Genomic DNA, 23,795 nt, shown 5'->3' with positions numbered 1-23,795 from the left:
AAAAAATATATTTAAAAAAAAAACCATATTTTATTTTTTTCTATTGCAATGTTACAAAATATGCATCAAGATCAGTATTTAAAAAGGGGATATTTCACACACAAAAAAATCTACATTTTGAATGTTGCAAAATCACACACTAAATACTGTACTAATAAATTTGTTCATCCGAACCACTTTAAATGGTGGCACTTGTTGACTGCATTTATTTTAATGTGTCCATGTCCACAGTTATGAGAGGATGTGCACACTTTTGCAACCACTTATTTCTCTCAAATATTGTTTTTTAATTCAATTGAGTTTTACAGTTTATAGCACACGGTGGTGAAAAATGAAAATGTTTTGATATTATCTTGTTTTTTTTTTCCTCCCTCCCCTTCTCACCAAAATCTGGCTTTTGAACAGGCGTGTATAGATCTATTTTTTTTATTTTTTTAAATATCCACCGTATGTTGACCTACACAAAACAGCAGTGAATCAAGTTCTCTAGAAAAAAAAAAGGCCATGAATCATTAAAGTTAAAGAACAATCTATTTTCTCTTCCGCTGACAGCTCATTGGATTTCATTAGAGAGTCCATGTGTACCTAACCACCCTCCAGCGCAGATTGTAATACTGTACACGTATCCTGCTATGCGCGCCGTAGCGGCTTTCCTCATTTTATGAGCGCTATCGCGAAACTCGAGAGGGATTTTGTTTATGCTCACGCAATCCCGCATGCTGCCTGCAACTGGATATTTCTATTCTAAATATAATGTGACGCATGCACATAATGAAATGTAATGGTTAAAAGACAGCGGTGGGTTGGTGGGGAAGCTATGAAAAAAAAAAAATTCTATAAAATCAAATAAATATCAAACTTCAAACAAATATCAGTTGTGGGAAGAGTGTAATTATGTCTTTTTTTGGACAATGTTTTACTTTATTCGCTCTTTGTAAACACAGGTACAGTTACTTTTCTGTTGTCAGTAGCTAATTTAGCATTTTTTGCTAATTAGCTCACTTTAGCAAAGCTGTGGTAACAACTTTTGATTGCATAAAGTCGAGCTAACTAGCTAACTCTTAGAGCATGTGACATGTAAAAAAAAAAATGCTATAAAGTCAAATGTCAGTTGTGGGAAGAGTGTAATTATCTTTTCTTGAATACGTTTTTGAAAATGTTTTACTTTATTCGCTATCTTTGAAAACAAGTTTACATTTGTTGCCATTAGCTAATTTAGCATTTTTCGCTAATTAGCTCACATTAGCAAAGCTGTGGTAACAACCTTTGATAGCATAAAAGTCAAGCTAACTCTTAGACCATGTGACGTCATTATTTTTTCACTCCTTATTCTTGGTACTAGCTTTACAGTATGCCAGTTAGATATTCCGTGTTCAGAGAAGTCATTTTCTTATGTTATTGAAACGGGTATTTTTTATATCAGTAGTGGGAAGAGCATAAGTATGCGAGTACTTTTTTTTGACCATGTTTTACTTCATTCACTAGTAGTACATTTGAAAACATACAGGTAAGTTGTACTTTTTTCTGTTCTCATTAGCAAATTTAGCATTTTTCGCTAGTCAGTTTACATTATCAAAGCTGCAGTAACATGACTGTGTTGAAACCAGAAAATCAAACCAACTTGCTAACTCTTAAACAACAGCATGTGACATAATGTGTTCCACCCCCTCCTTATTCTTGGTACTAGTGATACAGTATTTAAGTTGGAGAAAAGAAAAAAAAAGAAGAGAGAAACGATTTTATGTTCGGATAAGTCATTTTTTGTTGTGCCGAGTTATTAAAACATTTTACAAAAGATTGCTAGCTTCATGCTAACACAAAATGGCAAACACCATAGAGAGGCTAATGAATAGGCTTTCCTGTGTGTAGTCTACTTCTGAATTTGTTTGTTTGTGTCCTGTGATTGGCTGGCAGCCAGTCCACTGTGTTCCCTGATAGGTCCCAACTCAGCTAGTGAGGATAAATAGTATAGAAAATGAATGGATGAAATGATTTAAGTGTCAATTCTTCTTCTTCTTCTTCTTCTTCTTTTTTTTTTTTTTTTTTTTTTTTTTTTTTTTTTTTAAAGAGGCTTATTTTGTTGTAACGTGTCAAGTTGCTTTTGACCACCGGTGTTGCTTTCCCGTCACGTCCCTCGCGTCTTCTATATTGCCGCCTTAAGTGTGAGGAATGGTGCGAACAACCTGCGGGGGACCCCTGGGGCCCAATGTGGTCGCTTCGATACCGCAAACTTTACATTCTGGGCTCCTAATAGCAATGGGAATCGAAAATGGTTTGTTTTTAACAACTGTCCCCGTAGTTTGTTTTGCTTGGCTGACAATATATTGAGAGACAAAAGTACTGTTTACAGTAAACAAATCAAAACTAACAAACTTATTGCCTCACATTATACATCACTAATTATACCATAACATGTAGATTATAAAATGAACCTATAGCCATTGTTTTCTGTTGACGTAAAAAGCAGGATTGAAGAGGATTTGACACAGCAATAATCTTCAGCAAAAACTAGGCTGAGCTTAAAATACTTCCTGCTTTCATTTTTCTTCTTTCAAATTCACTGTACAAAAGAAATGCAAATGTAATGTAATGTCCAGCTTTTGTGAATTTCTCCTTGCAGCTTCTCGTTAGAAAACAGAAAGCTGTGGTAAAATTAATGAAATGTAGAACATGGAGACGCTCAAATTTAGTGCACCTGTAAAAATTATAGTACATTTTAGCTTGGTCCTTGGAATTTCCACCAAAAGCTCGCTGTCCTTAACATTTTTGTTTTTTGAGTTGTGTTTTCTCCTAATGGTGCTCCTCGGATGTATTAATAAGCAAAACGTGTGTAAAGCTGCTGTTGTGCCATGCCATGCAGCAGCACAGTGTCACCTGCTCTATTTTTATCTGCCGAGGAATCTTGGATTCACAGACTCAGCTGCCACTTCTATTATTACTATTAGCTAATGCTGTAAAACGTACCCGGCTAACACGGACACTGCAGCTCCTTTATCCATTGCCTTATTGCCCGCTACTAATTATGTCCTCACTGTCAAAAGCGCTCGGCCGCTCGCGTCTTTCAGTTTGACGTTGGCGCTGGCCAAATAATTCTGCTGGCCCATTTGGTTTGCAGCTGCAGCGCAGTCAGTGAAGTCTTCCTGGTCATGCTCAAACACAAAAATGAAAACGCTCGCAGACTAACTGCAGCTTCTGATGTCACTCAATAGGCAGCGCCCCTTCAAGACACCTTTATCCATTTGATCACATTTACTTATTCCATTTTTTTCCAGGCATCCTTCCGGTCTTCTCGCCTTCTCACCTTCCTTCTCTGCCCTTCTTTTTATTCTGATTTGTTCTGTTTGTCTGCGATTGGCTGGCACCCAGTCCAGGGTGTCCTACTGCCCAGAGCCAGCTGAGATAGGCTACAGCACCCCCCGCGACTCTTGTGAGGAATAAGCGGTCAAGAAAATGGATGGATGGATGCTCCGTTTGTTAAAACTGTCTTTCTTTCTTTCTTTCTTTCTTTCTTTCTTTCTTTCTTTCTTTCTTTCGCTCTTTCACTCTTTCACTCTTTCACACTTTCACTCTTTCGTTTGCTCTTTCTTTCGCTCTCTTTCTTTTCTTTCGCTCTTTATTTTGCTCTTTTTCTCTTTCGCTCTTGCTTTCTTACGCTGTCTTTCTTGCGCTCTTTCTTTCACTCCCTTTCACGCTTGCTTTCTGTTTTTCTTTTTTTTTCCTACTTCCCATGCCCTCTTCCTTCCTTCCTTCCTTCCTTACCTCCTCCTTTTCTTCTTTCTGTCTTTCCTTCCTTCCTTACATCCTGCTTTTCCTTTCTTCCTTCATGCTTTTCCTTCCTTCCTCCTTCCTTACATCCTCCTTTTCCTTTCTTTCTCTCCTTCCTTCCTTACATCCTCCTTTTCCTTTTTTTCTTCCTGCTTTTCATGTTTTCCTTCCTTCCTTCCTTCCTTCCTTCCTTCTTAATTGACCCTTTTTCCTTCCTTCCCTCTGTTCCACTTACTAGTTTCCATAGTTCCTTCTTTACTTAGAACTTTTCCTTCCTAGCCGAGCAGTAAAATAATAAAAATTAAAATTAAAAGTGTATACCCACTTTTTTTTTCCAGCCTGTATCGCCGTAGTCTCCCTCTACCCCAAGTTGAGAAATTTGATCTCTGTAGGGCCTGCATGGCTCACAATCTCCTGTTCTAGTCCAACTAAAATGTGTCATGGATTTGAGGTTAGGTTATGTGGGTCAATAATCTCGAGTTCTTCAGCACCAAAGTCCTCCAAGCATGCCTTCACGGACCTTGCTTGGTGTATTGGGAACATGAAAAGCGACACTTCACAGTACTGTTCACACTAGGCTAACTCACCATCACATTGAATGTAGTCATGAGTGAGTGGCAGCCCTGTCCTTGTTCCTCTTCAAGAAGTCATTCCCATCTTGGGGTAATGGGAGACATTTACACTCTGAAGTGTGTTACTGAAGTCCAGTCTACTACATGTCAGACAATCCTGCTTCACAGTGATCGGCTATTTTGAAATGGAAGCAAGGTGCTAAGCGCTTTTGCTACCTGTGTATATCTCCTATGCCTCTGAAAGTGTCTCCTTGTCCCTCTCATTTTGCTTGTGCAAGTCAGCAGAGATGCTCTTGAGTTGCGTAACCGCGTAGTCGCGCACGCAACTGCGCCACCCCCCTTGCCTCCAACCACCCACACTACTTAACACTTGTTCAGAACTGGCAACACGGAGAGTGTTCACAAATGATGGAAGGGCTGGGAGGGTTTGGCGGTTGGGGTTAAGGTGGCACACGGTAATCCCTCAGACCTGGCAAGATGTCCTGGCATGTTGCGCCCCCACGGGTGTCCCAGCTTGCACCGTGTAGCGGCTTGAAGATGGAAGGGGGGTGCGGGGAGTCGAGTAAGGGGGGTAGGGAAACACTATCCTTCTGGGATATTGAGTTAAATGTCACTGCGCCGCCCTGAGGGAGACACTGACAGGCCGACCCTGATCGCAGCCCCACCAAAATCTCAGAGGTCAGAACGCTTGTACAACAGCTGACGAGCAACTAGCCAAACGCGCATGGACAAAAGACTTCAAATTGGTCACAAAAATACATCTGAAACAATATAATCTGGCACATTAATTTATGATTAAAGGATCTATCCTGCTAACGAGCTACAGGAGGGTTAAAGTATCTACAGTAGCTAGCCAGCTACATGATGATTAAAGTAGCTAGCTAGTTAGCTACATCATATGCCACTCAACGAGGTATAAAATGTAATGATATAAAATGCATTTGTACTTCACCAATCACAAACGTACTTTATATCTGAATACATCAATTACTCATATCAAATACATACTACATTTGAACAATAGCTTGGCTGTACAGTTCTATTTCAAATAAGTTTTCAAATTTAATATAATTATATATGTAATTATAAAAGAAATAATGAAAATAAAACTTTAAATTGTACTCAGCTTTCTCAGTTCATTCTCAAGTTCATTGGTTCTGATGAGGAGACAAAAAGGTGAGCTCCATAACTCAACAGGAATTATGTCATCAAGTTAATTACTCTGAAGCTAAGTCCTCTCTTCTATTTGTTTTTTGTTTTTTTTCAAAATGTCATGGAGTTTGTCACTAAAACCATCTCAAACCTGTTACACGTAATATCACAAAAACTCATTAGCAAAGTTTTTCTTTTATTCATTGTATTGCCAAATTTGTTTTGGATAAGTTAGCATAGCAGCTAACTTGTACTGAGGCCAAAAGTAAAAAATTAGCATAGATTTGCAATGCTAATTTGGGTAATGCAAAAATGCAATTAGTACACAAATAAAATTCAAAGTTTTTATTTCATTTTACAAGATTTATGAAATATGCTTTTCATGGGTCTAAGTATCTGTACACAAGGGTATGCCAAACGAAGCAAAATATACAGTACATGAGTATGTAAATAACAGTATATAAGTTTGTACAATTGATGGTTGAAGAAGAATCAAATGATCGTTTATGACTTGAAAAACATGAAAAATAAATAGTTATTAGTCTTTTTTTTTTTTTTTTTGTTAATGGTACTAACCCAAATTGTCCTCCAATTCTGGAATTTACCATGTAATTACTACTTAAAACAATCTAAATGGTGGACCAAAAAAAAAACAAAAATGGCTGGTGTAGTATGACGTCTGACACCTGATGTCTTCTTATTGACTTGTAGCCCCAGCTCGAAGAACCCTCGAACCCCCCCTTCCTGAACCGAACGAGCCCCCATCCGCCTGTTTACGACACTTTAGTGCTGTTTAAACAAATAGTAAATCAACCTTTCATCTGCTTTTCCCTCCACCAGTGTGTTGCCCACACACAAGACACTTCATTGGATTGCACCTGCATTCTCTATCTATCTGGCTGTCTGGCTGTCTAGCTATCTACTAGCTAGGTAGCTAGGTAGCTCCAGTATCACGAGCTGTCTAACTATCTATTTCGCTATCTAGCTCGCTAACTAGCTAGCTATCAAAATTGAAAAATAGAATACGATAGCTATTGTTAGCATTTTTTTTTTTTTAACCACAGTAAAGGCCTATTTTCTATCCAACTCTGGATATAATTGAGTTATGCAGCTGTACCTAATGTTGTGGCCAATTCAGCGCAGTGACTCTGCCGGAAGAGGCCATCGTGAGTCTCAGTGTGAGAGCGTCTGTGTGTCCTGACTGCTCATAACAGAAAAAAAAGTGAAATATAATTTGATCCCCTACATCTATCAATCAGTGCGTCTCATGCCGGCTTTGCTCTCGACATTCTTGCTCCTATGTATTCACCATCTGGCTGCACACTTTCTTCTCATATGCCACGTTCATATAAAGTATGACGGAGCCTTTACAGAGCCAAGGCACATATTTTACATTGAAAAAAAAAGTCACGGTGCACCAAAATTCTTGAACATCTTCATGTAGTCTCTAAACTTCATTGGTGGCCAGTTGCATGAAATATTGCTGCTGTGAAGGATTAATAGTAATATCCATTCGTTAAGGTTGGTATTCCATGCTACAGGTGTGTTCGAACTACCTTTTCTCCAAGTAGTTCCCGGTCACCTCACTTGGATGACAAAGAAGAGGGAACTCCCTCAATAAAAACCAGGATCCGAAGAGGTCCACTGAACATTTGAAAGACCTCATCTGAAGGGGTTGTAGTGCATTTTTGGTTCATCCCAAAATTTCCCACGGAATCCCCAAATCACTGACTTCTTTTGAGTAATGTATACGTTTGTGATGTTTCTTAATGACAAATATGTACCTTCAGAAACACTAGGTTTGACTGAAAAAGTTGGGCTTCATGCATCTCCACGTTTTGTCCCTAACACGTCTCCAACCTCCCTTAACTTCCTCAGCAGAAACCAGTTGAGCTGTCACTCAATGAACGCCGCCCCCCACCCACCACCCTGAAAAAAAAAAACCCTTCCTGCTTCATGATCCCCTATGTCGCTCTCTCACCTTCTCTCTTCGTCTTATTCCACTGACCATGCATGTTCCAAAAACAGATCCCATTTTCATCTACAGTGACACCCCCTCTCCGACCCACCACAACCGCTTCACCTCCTTTCCCAAAATCCAAGCCTCCTTGTAGTACCCCCTGTTCCTGTCTCACCTCCTCCTTATCGCTCCACCTCACGCCACACCCCTTGCCAACGCGAGCCCTCCCAGTCACCATGTGCGCCCCCCATGTTGGTATGCGAAGGCGTGTGCCGGCAGGGGGTGTCCACCAATCCCAGAACCCTTTAGGTGGTATAAAACCCTGAGCAAGTATGCACTTATTCGCTCTTTCTGTCAGACCAGCACTCCTGAATCGGAGGGTGCCACTTAAGGGCGAGGCTGGTGGATCAAGGGTGCAGACACTTGTAGACGAGTAGACCCAACAAGAGAGCGCGGACAGGAACCGTCGTACGGCCCGTCCCTTATCTATCCCATCAGGATGGAGAACGCACACACCAAGATCCCGGCAGAATGCCTGGCTCACTTCGGCGTGAACGAGCACTCGGGTCTGACCCCCGACCAGTTCAAAAAGAATCTGGACAAGTATGGCTTCAACGGTAAGACTGTGTTGACTCCGCAAGAGATTGGGGGGAGAGTCTCGGCTTGCATGGCGATGGCTTTTTTAGCGAGGCCTTGCGACAGCTGCTTGACACGCAGCGAGACATTGAGAAGCAGAGATCTTTGAGGGCTTTGAGGGGCTATTTAAAGATAGCCAAAGAAGATGGCTGAAGAGCGAGAGAGACAGGTGACAGGCTCAAGAAGCTTCCTGGCTGATATATGGGCCGGGGAGCTCAGATAATTTTAGGCAGGGTTCAAAGGGGCGGCCCTTGGATGGTTTAGGGTTAAATGATACGTAACATGATTGACCATCAATGACTAATTATTGTGGACTGCTTGCGTTACTCTTTGGAGTCAACAAACGTTTGTACGCATTAAGCTGAATCACTGAACTGTTTTGTTTTTTTCTCCTCTTCTCCTTCTCCTCCAGAGCTGCCTGCTGAGGAGGGTAAGTGTTTTAAAGCCCACCCTCAAAACACCTCTCAGTAGCACTCAAGTGACATTCATCTTCGATTCATAATGATCCAGGTCATGGTGAACACAAAGGGTTCAATTGAGGCAACTGGACTCTTCTTGTTTGATGAAGACGTTTCGCCTTAAGTCCAAAAAACTTTGAAGTGTAGTTTTCCCATTGATTCAAAAGGCTTCTTCAGTTCTAAACCAGAAATTTCACACTTAAAATCTAAAACTGAAGAAGTCCTTTGTATCACTGATCCTAAAGGCTTCTTGGGTTCTAAAACCAAAGATCACAAACTTAAAATCTAAAACTGAAGGAGCCCTTTGGATCATTGATCCTAAAGACTTATTCCGTTCTAAAACCAGCGATTTCACACTTAAAATCATTTGTTTTTTTAGATCCTTCGGCTTCCTTAGTTCTAAAACCAAAGACTCAACACTTGAGATTTCAACGCAAAGAGGCCTTTTGGATTTTGGATTGCAGGTACAAGGTCTTCACAAGAAGAGTCCAGTTGCCTTGATTCAAACTCTGCGGGTTCTTCTTTACTTCATTTTAGTGGTTGACTGCACGATCCTCACGATTCAAGACTTTTACATGCAAATACATGGTGGATTTGTCCTTTCTTTGCACATCTTAGGCAAGAGCATCTGGGAGCTGATTGTTGAGCAGTTTGAGGACTTGTTGGTCAGAATCCTGCTCTTGGCCGCCTGCATCTCTTTTGTAAGTAAACACCGGACACGCTGCCCAACCATGTCCGTCATTTTAAATCCAGACTCTAAAACTCACATTGGTGTGAGGGACTAAAAGTCCTGTCAAGACTTCTTGAAACTCACCCCCACCTTCCCCCCTCCCCAACCTCTCTGCTTCGTCTTCCAAGACCCCTCAGTGTATTTCGGAAGATGACAACTTGAGACAAATTGCGTGTCGTAGGAGGAGGTGTATTAATTCCGGCAGCCGGCTTTCACCGCCAGCTGTCATGATGGCCTTAGAAGGCGAATATTGAGGGGCGAGAGGGATGGTTGGGGGTCAGGAAAGTGAAGAGGGGGGCTGAGAGAGGGAGGAGGTTGGTGGGGTTGGGGGGGGGGGGGGGGGTTATTTTAAGTGCAGGCTGAAGCTGAGGAGAGAAACTGAATCCTTCGGGAAAGGTCAGGACTCAAGGAAGGAACGACGGGCTCTAAGTTGCAAGGGCGTCCAGATCCAATTAATATCAATGATGTCACCCAATTATGATCCCACCTGCCATACGATGATAATGTGTCATTTTTATTACTCATTTATTAAACGTTTATTACACGACTAATGTTTTCAATCATCACTGAAGTGCAGTAATATCCTCTCTGTAAATCACTTGGCAAACTAGTTCCACTGAGGGCCATGTGCAAAAAAAAATGGAAGAGGGTGGCCCGTATGGAAGTATATCGGTGCCATCGAAGTTTGAATTGGAGTTCTTACCATCAAATTTCTAACACTGAAATGTTTTACCAGTCAATTTCTAAGGCATTTATTTTTTATATTGGTATGACTTTTTTTTTTTTTTTTTTGATAATCAAATTGAAATTCAAAGACAGATTGATTTTTTTTTTTTTTTTTTAACGATGAAACAATTCAATGTCAATTCACCATGTTTTTATGGAACATACTAAAACCAATATGCTAAGCAGTTAAAAAAAAATTTTAAAAATCAATCTAAGTCTTGGTGACTTTAAAAAAAATTTTTTTTATTAAATATTGTAATTAAAATTCAATAATTTGAAGAAATATTATGACTGTGAAATAAGAATAACAAAATCCTGATGTATTGTAATATTTAACAAAAATATTTAATCTAAAAATATTTTGTATCTTGTAATGTTGGACAAATTTTAATTCTTTTTTTAAATTAAACAAAATAAAATAAAAAGCGTAGTTGTTGATGTGACTTGTGGGTCTTCTTTACCTTTTTATTTAAAAATCTTTCAAGGTTTTATATTTTTCTCATTGCATTTTGAATATTTAATATCATTACAATATGCACCAGTCCTATTAGAATCAGCGGGCCTCTAATGGCTTACGGGCTGGACTTTGGACACCTCTCATTTAAATGAAATAGCTCACAGTATTTTATTCCCCTTAATTGAGATTCAGTTTGCACCCCAGACCCACAGTTTTAGAACCCTTGCTCAACTATGATTGACCCTCTCTTTGTCCTTCAAGGTTCTGGCTTGGTTCGAGGAAGGTGAAGAGACCGTCACCGCCTTCGTTGAGCCCTTCGTCATCCTCCTCATCCTCATCGCTAATGCTGTGGTCGGAGTGTGGCAGGTCAGTGCGATGGATGGACGGGAGGGGTTTGGGGGTGCCTGGCTGGCACATTGGGCAATAACACGCCGATCCCGTTACGGTGATGTCAGAAGGCACGCGGATGAGCTCCGGTTACCTTGGGCAGGCCCGCTTTATGCCCAACCTGGAACTCTATTACTTTTGCAGCGGCGAGGTTTAAAATAGCTTTTGGCTGCTTGGGACGGTGTGGTTGCACCATTTAGCACAACGTACATAAACAATGTCACACATGTCACTTTATATGTCACAAACAGGGAAACAAAATAAGAGCTGTCTTAATGTTGCATTGGCTGCAGTGGCAAAAGCTAAAAACTACTGATTTAAAAAAAAATACAAAATTTTAATGGGAAAAAGCTGTACCGCTGTTGACATTACCTCTCTCTATTTACATCTTTTTTTTGTTTTTTTTTGTTTTAACATCATGTCAACATTATCAGGCGTCGAAAAAAGTAACCTGCTTATTTTGAAAAATCAAGGAGTATAAAGTACAAATATCAGTTTTCAAATGGAGGTAGTGAAAGTTGTTATCTGAGCCCTGAGCAACTATGATGTCATTTCAAGTCGACAGCAAGTAACAAAATGTCCGCTCCCTGGGATGACTAAAAATGGTGGATTTTGTTGCTTAAATTATTCAACAAATACAATATTAATCCGTGTTTAGAGTAGTAGGGAGGTAAATAGAATGTATTATTGTAAAGAACGTTTTTTGTTGACTAACAAACAAATCTCAAAGATGAAATGCTAATGTTAGCAAAAGTTAAGTATTACTGAACTGTACATAAGCAGTGATTCTCTTGGTGCAAAATTAGTATTATTATCATTATGAAAATGGAGACCAATAATAAATCGTTTTGGGGGGTTTTCTGTAGTGGAGCTCGTTGTCTTTTGCAGGCGTGTTACTCATGCATTTGCTTCATCCATAATATAGCATTATTTAAAATTAAAGTTAACAAACATAAGAACTAATACGAAACACTTAAATTTGGGTAATTTATTGGATTGTATACGTAGGGCTTTACTTTCGCTCTCTCTCTCTTCTTTGCGTATATGTAATAGATAAGGACTTAAAACTCATACCAATAGATCTGTCCACTTAAGATAAAGATGTTTTATTTATTTCCTGTTGTTTAATTTTTATGTTAGTATGAATAATTTATTAGTATATTATCATGATAGAAGTATTAGGGAGTAGGACTAGATGCGTTTTTGTACTTCTTCCTACTCCTTTTGAACATGTAACTTATGATACTATTGACAAAAATGCGTTTGCTTTTCTCCTTTTTTAACTTAAACTTGTATTTTATATTTATGTTCAACAAACCAAACCAAACCAATATTTGGAGTGGAGTAAACTACTTGAAAAATGTGTTATATCACCAACTCAATGTTATGTTTATAATGCCAACTACCATATATGTTTAAATTGTTATCCTACAATCTTCAAATTTATGGTTGGCCAAAAAACATTCCTTTTACTTGCATTCCCGAATAGAAATACATGTTTTAGCTGTTGAACGTTATGCCCGGTGAGTTCACCGAAATTGAAAAGTCAACATACAAGCACTCTATTAATGCTGGCTGTTTTCTTTTCTTTTTTTTTTTTTTTAAACAAGTTGTCTACTAAATGTGTTAAGCCCCCGTGCGTAAGGCAGATGTTGTACAATTTGGTATTTGCTGATTCCTATTGTGCTGCTATTCAAACACCTCTGCAGGCACGCTGGGCTAAGTGCTTGGCACCGCTGTCAGGCATTTGTCAGCGGCGGAACGTCGTCACGCCCATGCCAAGGCTTTTTTCTGAATGGGAGCATTTATCATTCTTCATTGTCAGCCGCAGAACAATGCGTGACGAATGAAAGCTCGCGCAGGACCCGCAGCTTTGTTTATATCCGACTCGGCCGCGTTGACATCCCAGTGGCTGACCCACCCTCATTTTTTTAAATTCTTTTTATTAGACTAATATGTGTGTGCCCCGCAGGAGCGTAATGCTGAGGATGCCATCGAGGCTCTCAAGGAGTACGAGCCTGAGATGGGCAAAGTCTACCGTTCTGACAGGAAGAGCGTGCAGAGGATCAAGGCCAGAGAAATTGTCCCTGGAGACATCGTGGAAGTGTCTGGTAAGACGTCATCACTTTCTTTTTGGGAGATATCGTGGAGAAACGATAACACCTCAGCCACAGGAAGTGAGCCAACCTCACATCATTATTTACTACAAATAGTGTACATAGTTCATCTATCTATACCAGTGACATATAGTGACAGGCACAACAATTAAATGCTCGTCCACGAGATGACGTAATCCACTTGTAACATTTTTTGTTGGTGGTGTCTGTCAAATTTTTGTATTCTAAAATATGTGCCTTGGCTCTTCACTACATACCAGTGCCACACTTAAATAATAATAATAATAATAATAATAATAATAATAATAATAATAATAGTAATAATAATAATAATAATGGGTGCCACGGTGGTTGAGTGCTTAGCACGTCCGCCTCCCAGTACTGAGGACTCGAGTAGAGTTTGCATGTTCTCCTGCGCGGGTCTTCTCCGGGTACTCCGGTCACCTCCCACATTCCAAAGACATGCATGGCAGGTTAATTGGGCGCTCCGAATCGTCCCTAGGTGTGCTTGTGAGTGTGGATGCGTGTCCGTCTATGTGTGCCCTGCGATTGGCTGGCAACCAGTCCAGGGTGTAACCCTGCCTACTGCCCAAAGCCAGCTGTGATAGGCTCCAGCACCCCCCGCAACCCTCGTGAGGAATAAGCGGTCAAGAAAATGGATGGATGGATAATAATAATAATAATAATAATAATAATAATAATAATAATAATGCTCACTTTTGATTGACAGAAAGTGTGAAAAGTATTATGGTGAGAGGTCTTATTAGGTTTATCCAAATATTAGAAACAGCTCTCAGTATTATGCAACCAGTTTAATAAATACCTGTCTGACAGTTTTTATTGTTCTTTTCTTAAAAAGTTGTAGTAATTCGACAGTGGCCCCTAACCTGAGATTTTAGGAGCGCAATCCAAAATTTAGACCGGCGCACGAAATCACAAATCAACTTGCAAAGTAAATACCGGTATTCACATTTTCACTGCGTGGAGGTTTGTCAGCAACAACAAAAAATTCAAGAATTAGAAAAAAAAAAAAAAAAAAAAAATTATTAGTCACATGTGCGAGTAAATGAAAAATGTAGTTGCAATGTTTCAAATTTTAGGGGCAAAATGTAATCATTTAGCGGCAGCCTGGAGCCATGATTGAACTTCATTAGAAAGATTAAAATTAAAGTATTAGAAACATCTCTCAGTGGTATTTTCATTCGTCTTCAAAATATTTGAAAAAGCTCCCAGTTGGATGCAACCACTATAGTAAACATGTTAACTAACTACCCCCCTTTGTCAGTTTCATTCAAAACTGAGCATTTCCCCCCTTTTGTTTTTGTTTCTGTTTGATCAGATCTTATTAGAGTGACCAAAATCAAAATATTACAATCAGCTCCACAATAATAAAGCGCCTATCAACAGACGCACGAATTGGACTGCCTGGTGAAAACAGAAGGCCTATCGTCATGTCTTTTTAAGGAAATGCCAAGCAAGGGCTGCCGGAGCTGCCGCTGGGCTGTGAAAACATGCTGAGTGGAGGAAAACAAAATCACAAAGTATAAATACCCTGGCGAGCACCTGCCGCACCTCTTCTCCCCTCCCTTGTCCACGTACACCTGTTGCCCCTCTGGCTGACAAGCCAACTTCCCCCCCTTCCCCCCCATTGCGCTTCATTCTCGCCAGGCATCGGTTTACCCTCCGCACCCTTATGAAATCCATGGATCAAGTATAGAAATGCTACAAGGGTCTCCCTTACAGTCACGTGAATATTATGGGGTGTGAAAATAATTAATGTTCTTGCAGAAGGTCATCATATTCACGCAGTCAGTGTCCCTAGACACCTTAGGTACACCTGTACAATCCAATACAATAGTATACTGGACATATTGTTCAAATGTAATACCAGGACTGTAGCTCCACTAAATATTTATATAACGGCTACACATATGCCGGAATTACCGTAGTTTAATGAATTTAACTGAGAAATTCATGCAATGTAATTTTTCTCATAATGTTAATAATATGGAAGTAATATTGTTGGAAAAAAAAAAAATATATATATATATATATATATATATATATATAATTCTGTCCACTTTTGGTCACAAAAGTAATAATAACTGGACTAACTAACTAGAAAATGAGCTGAAATGCTGTAGAATAGATTGAATCGGTTGATAAATATGTGAGGAGGAGACAAATATGTTTATTATGTCTTAATTTGGGAATTTTGCTATTTAAAAAAAAAAGGGAATTCTGGGAATGGCAATAGTTCCCAAGATGTCCAAGTTGGAATGGTTTGGATCAGTCAAAAAATGTGGGAGGAGGAGGAGGAGGTGGTAAATATGTAGAATGTGGTTCATTTGGGGTATTTTATTGTGAACAATTGGAAATTTTATATGAAAAATGTGAGAGTGGGGAATTTATGGATTGTGTGAAGTCATTCCTAAGGTCCAGAATAGTGTGAATATTTGGGAGTTTGAATTGTGTGAATCGGTAGAGGCATTGAAATAGTTGTTACTTATTGTCCTGGCAGACATACTAACTCTCACACCATTAGTAATATAGGAGAAATCATTATTATACAGCACTTATGGAGTAGATCATGGATAGTGCAAGTGTACCTAATGTAGAGGCTGATTTATTGTTTTGCATCCTAAAGGCAAATCGGAAGAACTAAAAATGAAACAGATGTTAACCATTTATTATATGTGATTCCCAGTTGGTGACAAAGTCCCCGCTGACATCAGGCTTGTTTCCATCAAGTCCACCACTCTGCGTGTTGACCAGTCCATCCTCACTGGTAAGCTGACGTTCATAACTATAATAACAGGATGTACTTGCAAAATCACAAAAGCTCTTTGGTCCATGAAAATTTCAGGAAACGTCCACTTCTATGCCATTCCAGTCTCTGTGTATCTCTGTTGGAAACTGTTGATGACACTCTGTGAATGAACCAATACATTTCCTGGTTCACAAACATCTTTGGAAATGTATTGGTTGACTCATGGATCAACCACATTTTGCCATTTAGCTCTTTGTTAGAGATCAGCAAGATGTGCAAAAATTATTGAAAATTTGATTAGTTGGACATAAAAATGTTAAAGCTCAAAAGTTCACCTGTACAGATTATCCTCACCCATTTGTGTCTTTTCCCAAAAATCCAATGGTAGGTTTCATAGCACATGTCCATTTCCTCTGTCAGGTGAGTCCGTCAGTGTGATCAAGCACACCGAGTCTGTCCCTGACCCCAGAGCCGTCAACCAGGACAAGAAGAACATGCTATTCTCTGTAAGCTTCCTCTCACTGCCATCATTTCTTCCGTCCCTTCTTCCCAGTCCTCCGCTTCATCTCCCCTCTACCATAGGGCACCAACATCGCCGCCGGCAAGGCCATCGGCGTGGCCGTAGCCACCGGAGTCTCCACCGAGATCGGCAAGATCCGCGACCAGATGGCCGCCACCGAGCAGGAGAAGACCCCTCTGCAGGCCAAGCTGGATGAGTTCGGCGAGCAGCTGTCCAAGGTCATCTCTCTGATCTGCGTCGCCGTCTGGGCCATCAACATCGGCCACTTCAACGACCCCGTCCACGGAGGCTCTTGGATCCGCGGTGCCGTCTACTACTTCAAGATCGCCGTCGCCTTGGCTGTGGCCGCCATCCCCGAGGGTGAGACAAACACGTGGGAAAGTCTGTGTCCGGTTTGCCGTGCTCACAAGTTTCTCCTGCGGTATTTCAAACGTTGAAAATATTGGATAAGAAAACAGTATCAGTATTGTTATTTACGTAAAAGATAAGATACAGTATCCAACAAGTTAAACCTCACAATACTTTGTAACAAAACTTAAACAAAAAAACAAACAAGGTCCTCCTACATGTCTCAGGTCTGCCCGCTGTCATCACCACCTGCCTGGCCCTCGGAACCCGTCGTATGGCCAAGAAGAACGCCATCGTCAGAAGCCTGCCCTCTGTGGAGACCCTTGGCTGCACCTCTGTCATCTGCTCCGACAAGACTGGCACCCTCACCACCAACCAGATGTGTGTGACCAAGGTGGGTCCACTGGGAAAGTCATTGAGGCCATAGCGGGATGTGACGCCTGACGAGTTCCTCTTCTGCAGATGTTTGTTGTCAAGAACGTCGAGGGCAGCCACGTTGACCTTGACGCCTTCGATATCTCCGGATCCAAGTACACCCCTGAGGGCGAGGTGTAAGTTGTCAATTCTTAACCAGAATTTCTTAGGTTGTACAATGTAAGGTACCTCGGTCAGTCAAATGTATTTTTGACGTTTATATCAGTCAATGGCACTAAATGAGCCACTATCGCATCACAATTATAGAAACCATCAATTAAATATAAAACATATCTCTGATTTATTCTTCCTTGGTGTGCAGTTCCCAGGCTGGTGCAAAGACCAACTGCAGCGCCTACGATGGTCTTGTGGAGCTCTCCACCATTTGCGCCCTGTGCAATGACTCCTCTCTGGACTACAATGAGGTAAGGCCCACTATTCCCTTCCTTCATTCTCGCTACGTGACGTGGAAGATCAGCAAAGATCCCCGCCTTCTGTCTCCCCAGTCTAAGAAGATCTATGAGAAGGTTGGTGAGGCCACCGAGACCGCCCTGTGCTGCCTGGTTGAGAAGATGAACGTGTTCAACTCCAATGTGAAGAACCTGTCCAGAATTGAGAGGGCCAACGCTTGCTGTTCTGTAAGAGTCCTCTCGTGGTACTGCGTCGATACCCTTGAAAATTCATTTTTACTGCTTGGAGAATTCTAATATTTTCTGCTCTACAGGTCATCAAGCAGCTCATGAGGAAGAACTTCACTCTGGAGTTCTCCCGCGACAGGAAATCCATGTCCGTGTACTGCACACCCACCAAGGGTGACGGCGGTGCCAAGATGTTTGTGAAGGTCGGTGCCTTTCTGTCGAGCGAAATGTTTCAACTTCCCTAGCGCGGGGGCATCAAAACAACCTGCCACCACAGGGTGCCCCTGAAGGCGTGATCGACAGGTGCATGTACGTCCGCGTTGGCACCACCCGCGTCCCCCTGACCAACGCCATCAGGGAGAAGATCATGACCGTGATCAGGGACTGGGGTACCGGCCGTGACACCCTGCGTTGCCTGGCCCTGGCCACCTGCGACAACCCTCTGAAGCCCGAGGAGATGAACTTGGAGGACTCCACCAAGTTTGCCGAATATGAGGTGAGAGCTCGATGACCTTGCAAGTCAGATGTATCTAAGATTTACAAGGTCTGAACCCTCTCTCTCATCCTTGTCACCCTTTCTTCACAGACTGACCTGACCTTTGTTGGCTGCGTGGGAATGCTGGATCCCCCTCGTAAGGAGGTGACTGGCTCCATCGAGCTGTGCAGAGCTGCCGGAATCCGTGTCATTATGATCACTGGTTCGTATTCGGTTGGATTGTCTGTAAATATCACGCCCGTGACCGTCCCTAACTTATATCCTGTCAATCTTCAGGTGACAACAAGGGAACCGCCATCGCCATCTGCCGTCGCATTGGCATCTTTAGCGAGGACGAGGATGTGGAAAGCAAGGCCTACACCGGACGCGAGTTTGACGACCTGCCCACCCATGAGCAATCCGAGGCTGTCCGTCGAGCTTGTTGCTTTGCCCGTGTGGAGCCGTCCCACAAGTCCAAGATTGTTGAGTTCCTGCAGGGTTATGATGACATTACTGCCATGGTAAGAAGTCCACCAAACATGACGATAATGACGAAACTCAACCAGACAACTAACACCGACTTGTGGTCCAACCGTAGACCGGCGATGGTGTGAATGATGCCCCCGCCTTGAAGAAGGCCGAGATTGGCATCGCCATGGGCTCTGGCACTGCCGTTGCCAAGTCTGCCTCTGAGATGGTCCTGGCTGACGACAACTTCTCTTCCATTGTGGCTGCTGTTGAGGAGGGCAGAGCTATCTACAACAACATGAAGCAGTTCATTCGCTACCTCATCTCCTCCAATGTGGGTGAGGTCGTCTGGTAAGCAAGGTCATCGGGAAAACCGACTCTCGCCAATTGGCCGCCATTGTTTGCATCTTTGGTGGTCCAACACAATTATTACTTTGTTTGTCTTACCAGTATCTTCCTGACTGCCGCTCTGGGTCTGCCCGAAGCTCTGATCCCTGTGCAACTTTTGTGGGTCAACCTGGTGACTGACGGTCTGCCCGCCACCGCTCTGGGCTTCAACCCCCCTGATCTGGACATCATGGGCAAACCACCACGTTCCCCCAAGGAGCCCCTGATCTCTGGCTGGCTCTTCTTCAGATACATGGCCATCGGTGGTACGTGGCTTATAGAGATCGTGCTCTTTCGTTGAAATGTTTTTGTTTTTACCCACACTGGAGCCTTCCTGCAGGATACGTCGGCGCTGCTACCGTTGGCGGTGCTGCCTGGTGGTTCCTGTACGACAGCACCGGTCCTGGAGTCAACTACCACCAGTTGGTAGGTGTTCGTCTCTTGATCATGTGGCAAGCCTTCATGTTCAGACACGCATTGAACCCCAAATTCTCCTCCCCTCAGTCCCACTTCATGCAGTGCCACGATGAGAACGAAGACTTCACCGGCGTTGAGTGTGAAATCTTTGAGGCCTCTCCTCCCATGACCATGGCTCTGTCCGTCCTGGTCACCATTGAGATGTGCAACGCTCTCAACAGGTACTTCCATCAATATAGGAGGAGTGTGAACAGCCAGCGGCTCTGCGGAAGGCAATTCATTCATTCTTTTTTGTTTTTCTCTAGCTTGTCTGAGAACCAGTCCCTGATCCGCATGCCCCCATGGAGCAACTTCTGGCTTATCGCCGCCATGAGCCTCTCCATGTCCCTGCACTTCATGATCATCTATGTTGACCCTCTGCCCGTAAGTTCATTGATGCAGACAGACACTCAATTCCTTTCCCCCTTGGTCATCTTGAAGGGATTATTTCTATATTTGAGTTTTTGATACTATCGCCGTTGCGGCGACTTGCGTTCTTTCCATGCTGCATCACTGACTCTTAAACAATTCCTCAGATGATCTTCAAGTTGACCCATCTGACTGTAGAACAGTGGGTTATGGTCCTCAAACTTTCCTTCCCCGTTATCTTGATTGACGAGGTGCTGAAGTTTGTTGCCCGTAACTACGTTGAGTGTAAGTATTTTTGTGAATTGCGCCTTTCTGATCCCCTGATTTCAAGGTTTTACTTGAAGATTTTTTAACACCATTAACAAATTGTGATCCCATCCTGCAGGTTCAATCATATGAATCATACCATTCACCCTCCATTCTTTATCACATTAACCCTTTCTGTTGATTTCCAGGCTAATTCAGTCCACCATCACCGTTAGCCTGTAACTAAAGTAAGGTACTATAAATCACCCAAATACTGCAAGTAGTTTTTGTTTTACTGCATGTCAGTGTTTCGTCCCATATGTCCTCATGCACATCCATCAGGCATGTGCAGTTTGCCTACTGTACTCTTTATATGTATTTGGAGCCATGTGTTTTGTGCGCATTACTGATGTCACATGACATCAGTGAGTAGTGATTTCCGTGGTGAGTTCAGCTCGTTTTAGTTCTCCGCATTTGCACTAGAGCCGATTAGCAACGCTTGCTCTGTAGTGTTTTTCAATACAGTGGTAACTCAAAACACTTGTCTAGATGATGGACAGTGGAAGACAGTCACACTAAGCTCAATAACATTAGCTGTTTTTCGCAGAGAATAAATAATACGTGTCTACGAGGGTTGTTGTTTGCTTTGGCTGCTTGTGTTCAAAAAGCTGTTTTAAGGTTTCTAATTATCGCAACAGTGATACTAGTTTCGTTAGCCCGTCTTAGGGCTTGTACATTGTGTTAGAATTTAGCGAGCATATTTTTTAAGTAATAGAATTCTGTTTATCTTTATATGTATTTATTTGTTTAATCTGATTGGCAATAAACAGCTGGCAGCAGCAACTTACTTTTCTTTTTCTTTTTTTTTCTTTTTTTTTTTTTTAAATAATATTGTTCACTAGTCCAGCACTCGTAACGCCAAATATTTGGTCACAACTCAAGACAAAAAAAAAACAACCTTGTAAGTCGGGTCACTCTTAGGTTGAGGTACCACTGGAATTGTTTGTAATTTTTATACAGCTTTCTAGATTAGATCTTCAATAGTGGCTAAAGTTGCTTTCATTTTTAATGATGGACATAATTATTATTAGAAAAAGCTTTATGTGTCATACACGTTTTCAGGCCTAAGTCGCTTGCTTTTATTAGATTTGATGTGGAAAAAAAAATAAAATAAAAAATTCACATTGATCCCCAATCATATAATGCATTGGAGAATGCACTGGATTTATTTTATTTTATTTTTTCCCGCGCTTTGATTCCGTGCGTTTTTTTGGGAAACTTTCCCAAAAAACATTCACAAAGCTTGTCTTTTTTCTTCCTCCCCCCCCCCAATTTTCTTCAGTTCCTTTCCCCATTTGTGACTGATTCATTTTCTCTCGACAGGTACAGAAGCTAAATAAGAGATTTAGAAGAAGGAGATCTTAAAAGGGTTGGATAGAAACAGTTGGAGAAGAGCAAAGAGAGAGAACGAGAGAAAGGAGCATCACAACCATGAGGCCCAACTGAACCAACCAACAGAGGAGAGAAGATAAAATACAGGGAAATGTGCAAAAAAAATCAACAAAATGTCTCAAAAACCTATATAAAAATAGCCTCTATATAAGGAAAGGATATTTAAATTTTAAAAAAAGGGAGCTGTCCCTGTAAATTCAGTATCAAAGTATTTAAGATTTTATTCTAATAAATGATGTATTAAAAGTGACTTTTTTTTTGTTAAACTTGGATATTCTCAGCTGTTGTGTTTTTGTGTCCTCTGTCCATTTTCCTATGATAGATTTTTCAGCTCTTGACTTTTACTCTTTTAGTCTTTACTGCCTCATGCAGGCGCCCTGCTTCAGGGCGAGCTCTGCACAGTGTGCTGTAGGGTTGCATTAATGACTTCATGAAGGGCAGAAAAGCCAACATCCATCCATTCATCCATCCAGCGGCCGGGGCTTCTGCTCTATAGGCTAGCTGCAGTCAGTGGTCTGTTGACACACGTCGGAACTTGGGCATGTCCACGCAGTCTCAACACTTTTGGTCTTATATATTGTTTACGCGATGAGATGAAATAAAATGATGATGACAAACTCGTGTATCTGTATTGCTGAACATATTTGTATTGCTTTTTAATGTTATTATTATTATTAACCCGTTTACAATCATCCAGGCTTGAGAAATGAGTCAAATATTGTCTTAAGATTTGATTAGTGAGGAATCACATTTTGTCTTCGTTGATCTCTTTTATTTAGATAAATTTAACAAATTGTTAGAGCTCTGTTCTGAGCCCATGTTTTCTCTAATCAAATTCCTGAAATTCTGCTGTCCATGAGTAAAATAATTTTTTAAATCACCAATTTATTCTGAGAACAAACAAAAAAAGTAGAATACAACAGTGAAATACTTGAGTTCAATCATGAACAAAATCATCAAACTTTTAAAAATGTGTTATCAGTGAAAAGTTATGCAGCGTTGCAAGTGGCGATGCTACTAGGTCTGTCATTGGTTAAATCCAAATCACATGATTTATAGACGCCATGTGGATTTTTTTTCTTTTTTTCGCGATTTTTGGCAATGTTGTAGGACATTGCCTACAATGTAGGCTGTTCCAGCTTCGCTCATCCTGAAAAGGTGAGAAAGACAACAAACACCTGTGGTAGGTAAACTTTATATTAAAAAACAAAACAAAAAAACATCTCCATTTATAGTTTAGCTGCTTTTGTCAATTATGGCTAGCTAGCTACATATTTCACTGGTGTAGTTAAGCTACATTCAATTTAAAGTAGCTTAGCTAACTTCACGACATTTCACGTACTGGACCATGTACAGCACTGTTTAACTTTTGAATTAGTATGTCGTGATTTATCTGTAATCTACTGTTTAAGCCTTTGAGGAATGATTCGTTAGCTACGTATGGTTAGTACACTATGGCCGAGGAGGAAACGCTAGTGATATGTGCTAACATAAGTGTCACCCATAGATGGCAGTGTCACCTTAGAGGAACTGGGTAATATGATAGCACCAATTTGAGGAAGAACAAGAGCGCTGCAGGCTGCTTCAATTGGAGTACCAGTGCAATCTAAAGTGATCCAATTGTAGTTTACTTACCTGTCCTTTGGCATAGATGAGCGGGAGCCTCGAGGAAAGGGTTTCGTTTGATTATTGAAGCTCGTCTGCAGCTCTCAGCATCTCCGTTATGAAGAAGCAGGTCAACTATCTCCTGGATCCATGTTGTCCCTTATTACCAAAATGTACAAGAACACATGACATATCTACAGTACAGCATCTTTAAGGGTTGCAGGGGAGCTGTAGCCTATAACAGATGATTCTGGACAACAAGCAAGTTGCACTCTGGACTGGACTGGACTGGACTCACATTCACACGAATGGAAGGGAACTGGAGTGCCTGGAGAAAGATCAAAAAGGGACCGATGCAAACACAAAACAGGAAGGTCTGGGAAGAGATTCAAACCTGTAATACTTCATTGAATGGCAGACTAGCTACATACCTATGTGCTACCATGAATTACATCATTCTACATCAATAACACATTATGCCAAAAAAAAAGACCAGAGAGCCATGAAGAAGCACAAAAGTCGGCAAACCTGATTTCGGGTAAGAGGCAACAAGTAGGTCCAATGGATGCGGACAGAAAGCAGGTACGGCATCAAAGTCTTTGGCAAAGTGGGCCGGTAGAGGAATCCCTTTTACTGGGACCAGGACAGCACGATGGGGGACAGTCTGGTTGTCTGGCATGACTGATG

The 23,795-nt window shown here is 41.4% G+C and overlaps 1 protein-coding gene across 2 annotated transcripts; it reads left to right on the top strand.

Annotated features, from left to right (window-relative positions):
* Positions 1-1,473: 1,473 nt before the first annotated feature.
* On the top strand, positions 1,474-22,120 carry atp2a1l (ATPase sarcoplasmic/endoplasmic reticulum Ca2+ transporting 1, like). 2 transcript variants are annotated; one of them, XM_077502980.1, is made up of 23 exons: positions 1,474-1,507; positions 8,498-8,515; positions 9,162-9,244; positions 10,718-10,822; positions 12,816-12,954; positions 15,668-15,748; positions 16,151-16,236; positions 16,313-16,610; positions 16,826-16,992; positions 17,061-17,149; positions 17,335-17,437; positions 17,519-17,650; positions 17,737-17,853; positions 17,928-18,146; positions 18,237-18,348; positions 18,423-18,646; positions 18,724-18,944; positions 19,044-19,246; positions 19,321-19,406; positions 19,485-19,618; positions 19,703-19,820; positions 19,973-20,090; positions 21,435-22,120. In XM_077502980.1, exons 5-23 carry the CDS (start codon positions 12,867-12,869, stop codon positions 21,449-21,451), a joined length of 2,613 nt encoding a protein of 870 aa, XP_077359106.1. In that variant the 5' UTR covers positions 1,474-1,507; positions 8,498-8,515; positions 9,162-9,244; positions 10,718-10,822; positions 12,816-12,866; the 3' UTR covers positions 21,452-22,120. The 2 variants fall into 2 exon arrangements, with proteins under 2 accessions (XP_077359106.1, XP_077359105.1); XM_077502979.1 differs by lacking the exon at positions 1,474-1,507 and adding an exon at positions 6,473-8,066.
* Positions 22,121-23,795: the final 1,675 nt, after the last annotated feature.

The sequence above is a fragment of the Festucalex cinctus genome, chromosome 17 (assembly GCF_051991245.1).
Source record: "Festucalex cinctus isolate MCC-2025b chromosome 17, RoL_Fcin_1.0, whole genome shotgun sequence".
In the NCBI taxonomy this organism is placed as follows: Eukaryota; Metazoa; Chordata; class Actinopteri; order Syngnathiformes; family Syngnathidae; genus Festucalex; species Festucalex cinctus.
The sequence above is the reverse complement of the archived record's forward strand: the minus strand, read 5'-3'. Positions and strand labels throughout refer to the sequence as shown.